The 5,000-nt window shown below is 28.0% G+C and overlaps 1 protein-coding gene across 18 annotated transcripts in view; it reads left to right on the forward strand.

Annotated features, from left to right (window-relative positions):
* The window catches only part of LOC124950801 (phosphatidylinositol-binding clathrin assembly protein LAP), a 23,150-nt gene that overhangs the window by 17,820 nt on the left and 330 nt on the right, over positions 1–5,000 (forward strand). For 11 of the 18 annotated variants that reach the window (XM_047498115.1, XM_047498128.1, XM_047498121.1 and 8 more), the window contains 6 exons: positions 1–12; positions 1,487–1,610; positions 1,703–1,808; positions 2,295–2,360; positions 3,045–3,293; positions 3,808–5,000. The exon at positions 1–12 is cut by the window's left edge; the exon at positions 3,808–5,000 is cut by the window's right edge and continues 330 nt beyond it. In XM_047498115.1, the coding sequence (XP_047354071.1) occupies positions 1–12; positions 1,487–1,610; positions 1,703–1,808; positions 2,295–2,360; positions 3,045–3,284 (548 nt within the window). In that variant the 3' untranslated portion in view covers positions 3,285–3,293; positions 3,808–5,000. Of the gene's footprint in view, positions 13–1,486; positions 1,611–1,702; positions 1,809–2,223; positions 2,361–3,044; positions 3,294–3,807 lie in introns of those variants that run through there. The other 7 variants (XM_047498117.1, XR_007101434.1, XR_007101436.1 and 4 more) reach the window with 7 other exon arrangements.

Raw genomic sequence — 5,000 nt, forward strand, 5'->3', positions numbered from 1 at the left:
AGCCAATGTCAGGTGACGGGAATCTATCGCAACCACGCTAACTGCATGCTTCCGAAGCAAATTCGAAATTTTATCTTTTGTTCTTTTTTTTTATTCTTCAATTTTAAACAATGAGATGTCCTTCGGGAAAGAAGATGACCGATTAGAATATCGAATGATTTCGATTTTGCTTCAAATATGGCTTTCATTTTCTGAGGTTTCATATTAATAATCTCAAATGCAAATGACCATTAACTGATATTAATCCTTGGAACTGCTTTTTTCTTTATTTTCTCCATTGCATGACCGCTTTTGTGGCCTACTTTAACAACGAACTCTGCTCATTCTGTGGTAAGGACACACTGTATTACGGGGAAAGATAGAACAAACATGGATGAGCATTCAAGATAATCTTAAATTTTTGGTGGATAATACAAGGGATATTCCACTTTCATAATCATAAGATTAAAAATTAAGTTAGGTCTCATTTTATGAATTCATGATCTAAATCACAAACACAAAGTAATATTAGCATCAGTACGCACACAATAAAACAAAATTTACTTAATAAATATTTAGCTAAATATATACACTATTTATAAATATAGTTGTCGCCACACGTACAATAATTTTTATTTACTTGTCTATGTATTTTTATTAATTGGAATATACAATTATAAATTTTGCCATCTGAAATATACTTAGTGGTAGAATTAAAATATAAATAAATATTGCACGATCATTAGCCTAATAGATCGATATAGAACAATGATTAAAGTTACAGTAAGTTAACAATGATATTTAAGGTATAAGTGATACTGTACAAAACATTGCTCAGTATCGTGCTATATAACAAGTATTAAACAGCGTAGATTTTTTCTATATAACTTAATTTTATAATTACTTATTTATATAATTACTTATTTATGTAATTACTTTTTATTATTATTATTATTATTATTATTATTATTATTATTATTATTGTTATTATCATCATTCTCATTATTATTATTATCACTATTATTATTATTATTATTAATATTAATATTATTATTATTATTATTATTATTATTATTATTATTATTAATATTATTATTATTATTATTATTATTATTATTATTATTATTATTATTATTATTATTATTATTATTACTATTATTATTATACATAGTTACGCTAGTTTATAATAGAAAGATATTTGTAAAGTATTAATTCACATTACATATATATGTGCATATATCAAATTCATATTTTGGTTATGCTTTTATAAAATTCGGTTGGTGTATATATATATATATGTATATATATATATGTATATATATATATGTATATATATATATATATATATATATATATATATATGTATATATATATATGTATATATATATGTATATACATGTATATATATGTATATTAATATATATATTGTAGGTATTGCTTAGACTTTTAAGAATTGAATTTGATGATGAGAGTATGTAGCACTGTGATCTTGGATGTGATATTTCAGCAGCTGGACAGTCGGCAAATACGGCGGCAGCCAGTGGTAAAGTCCTAACTGGAGATCTAGATAGTAGCCTTGCCAGTTTAGCACAGAATTTGACGATTAATAAAAGTACTCAACAGCAAGTTAAGTAAGTCATTGTTTCCTCCTCTTTCTTATTTTACAACAAATTTTTTCTTATTTAAAAGAAGAAGAAAAAGAAAGAAAAAATAATTCTTTCAGGGGAATGCAATGGAATTCTCCAAAAAATACGGCTAAAACTGGTGGCCCCGCTGGATGGACACCGCAACCAATGGCAGCTACTACAGGCGCTGGATATCGTCCTATGGTGAGCCTAATTAATCGATAATAGTTTTTCGAATTATTATCAGCACGTATGTCATGTATGTAAATACATTACACATTGTCTTGATCAGCTTTCACATTAGTGTTAAAGCTTTTGGATTATTGGGTTTTTATGTACATCAAATGCATTTTTTGCTAATTATCATGCACACAACACATAGTCAAGGTAGCACTAGTCACATTGCATAAAGTTACGGTATTCGAATTTCTATGATAAAAATGATAAAAATGGAATAGTTAATCTATATGAATTTATTTATTATACCTATAAACTCTTAAAAAGATTATAAATGTGAGCTTTAAAAAGTACAACATATGTGCTTTTTCAAGTTTCCTTTTAGAATTTGATTGATACCTAAGATCATAGTTCTTAGGTATTTATAAACAAATTTGTACAGAGTTCTTCTACCGTTTGGCAAATTTAGTTGTGATGCATGCATGGCATATGGCATGTTACCGGCTGTTCCAGGGTCAAGGAATGACGCAACTTCCTGCTACAACCACGTTGGCCTTTCCCCCACAGACAGCACCATTGGTAAGTTACGTTTTTATGAAACCGTCTTGTGGATTAGAAACTTGCCTGATATCGCTAATTCTTTCAAAGCAGTAGTGCGGAATTTCTAACTTACCCTAATGATAATAAACATCATTAATTTCCAATGAAATATTTTTTTTTAGATGTTTGATTAAAGCTACATACATTAATGTTAAGTACCACTGCATTAAAGAATTTGATATTGCACTTCTTTATTGTACATTACTTGTTTATCCTTACTCTACAACTATGTATGCGCTATCCCAACTTTGTTACTAACTCGTTCCTGATAATATTATTTAGAAGAGAATATTACATTTAGATGTATAACCAGAACTTATTGGATTGCATTTCTAATAGATTATTAATCTTTGTTTGGCTTAATAGAACGAATATTTTGAGTCTAGAATGTCAATTAAAAATTGAATAGAAAGTAAACAAAAATTATCAAGTCGTTGTTTTTAGATGTAAATACGTGTAGAAAAGTTTGAGGAAAATTTTTATCACTGGACAATTGTCTGATAAAAATGAATTCCCTCGTGGTTTTAAACAATTAACTTTTGTGATTAGTGACAGGCTCTATCTTGGAATGCAGAAAAAAAAATTAATTAATTTGTTAAATACAGTTTCGGATAGTGGACATTCTTATTCTCGTCTCATTTAACACATTTCTGGTGTCTATAGGGTATGCAAGGTATGCCAATGGGCATGCAAGGTATGCAAGGTATGAGGCCGTTGTTGGGTACAATGCCAGGGCCCGCTGCTGGAGGTGGTGGTATGATGGTTGCGGGTGGAGCTGCCCCAATGATGATGCCTAATACAAATCCTATGATGGGTGCTAATCTTCAGCAGCAGCAACCACAACCTGCTGCTGCTCAGCCACAAGGCAATGCTGTTCAACTTGATCCTTTTGGTGCTCTATGAAGAGACTAGGTATTTGTTTAAAACATTTACCACAGTCTATAGACACCTCAATTAATTAATATCTTCTATTTATTTCTGTTGAAATTCTTCATTGGGCGAAAAAGAAAAGAGACATTCATTCCATTAGCAATGTTTTATGTTATTCATTTAGTCTTATTTTATTTTATGCCTACATTAATAAGATTTTGCTTTTTATGTTTGTGATTAATAATCATGATAACCGAATTAATTTATCGAACCCGTGAAGCTAATAATACAACGAAAGTAAATCGAATTAAATGGATATTAATAAATTTCACGCTATTTAGCAAAGTTGTAAAGATCTGTAATTAATATATATACAGACATAAATACATACACACACACATGCCGTATACATAGTTATGTTAATCAAAAATATAATTTTAATGTTATATATATATATATAAATCGCTCCTATATTATACTATTCTCATTCATACTATTGAATATTATGAATCATTTGAAATGTTTTTTAAATAGACATAAATTTCTTCTGTTTCAGGATTTCAAATGGAATAATGGAAAAGAAGCACCGATTTTGTAAATAATGTCTAAAATATGCTTAAAAAATATGCCCTTCTTCTGATTGGTATCGATCTAGGTTAAATGCTCTTACCTTGATCGACCTTCGAACTTCGTTCAAAACCACGTTGTCTCTCACTGTTAATATAGTTTATATTTATATCATCCTTTTCGCGATCATTCGATCTTAGATTTGCTATTTGTATGTAACAATTGCCTTGAAGTTTTCCTTGTTAAATGTAATAAAAATTGTTTAAGATATGTCAGATTGAGAGCTAAAAAATTGCGTTTAGAATCACACATACTTATATATGTATATGTGCTATTGTATAATCGTATTTTGATTCGCAGATTTCATATATATATATATATATATATATATATATATCTACAAATTATGGACAAAATTGCTCTGTGTATTTTGGAAGCTTTATAATAAGTTATTGCGCTGAAAAGATGAAGTATGACTTTTGTCCAAAAAAATAGAAAGATTCAAGGAATTCAGTGTGATTCTAAACGTTATTGAAAGATTAGATTAGGTACAATTGGCTGTTGCATGTGTTTATCTTACGTAAAAAAGAAGAAAAAAGAAAAAAAAAAAGAATCCTCGAGGAAAGGCGATATTCAAATAATAGTTTCACATCGGGCATCGATCTAGCATATCCATATAACATCATTACAATATTATTCCTTTTTAAAAATTTTTTTTTAGAAATCATTGGTTTTGGTCCAAGTGGAGGTTCACAATTATCCTATGTTAAAAGTATTAAATAATACTAATAATAATTAATTAAATAAATAATTAAAATAATAATAATAATAATAATTATTATTATTATTATTGTTATTATTATTATTATTACGTAATGAGATATCAGGTGGCGAGAATATGCATATATACGTATGTGCATGGAAAAATAAAAAAAAAGAAATTATTATATGTATATATGCGTATAAAATAACCACAATTCTATCGAATTTGAGGGAGATAAATGATGAGAACGAAGAAATGAAGCCGTATTTCATAAATGTTCTCTTTATTGTACTATTCCGAATATCTTAATTAGATAGTTCATTATTATGTATACAAGATTAATTTTAATTTAATTCTTTAGACATTAAGAAAACACACACACACACACACACACACACACATATATATATATATATATA

Source organism: Vespa velutina, chromosome 7, assembly GCF_912470025.1.
Source record: "Vespa velutina chromosome 7, iVesVel2.1, whole genome shotgun sequence".
Taxonomy (NCBI): domain Eukaryota; kingdom Metazoa; phylum Arthropoda; class Insecta; order Hymenoptera; family Vespidae; genus Vespa; species Vespa velutina.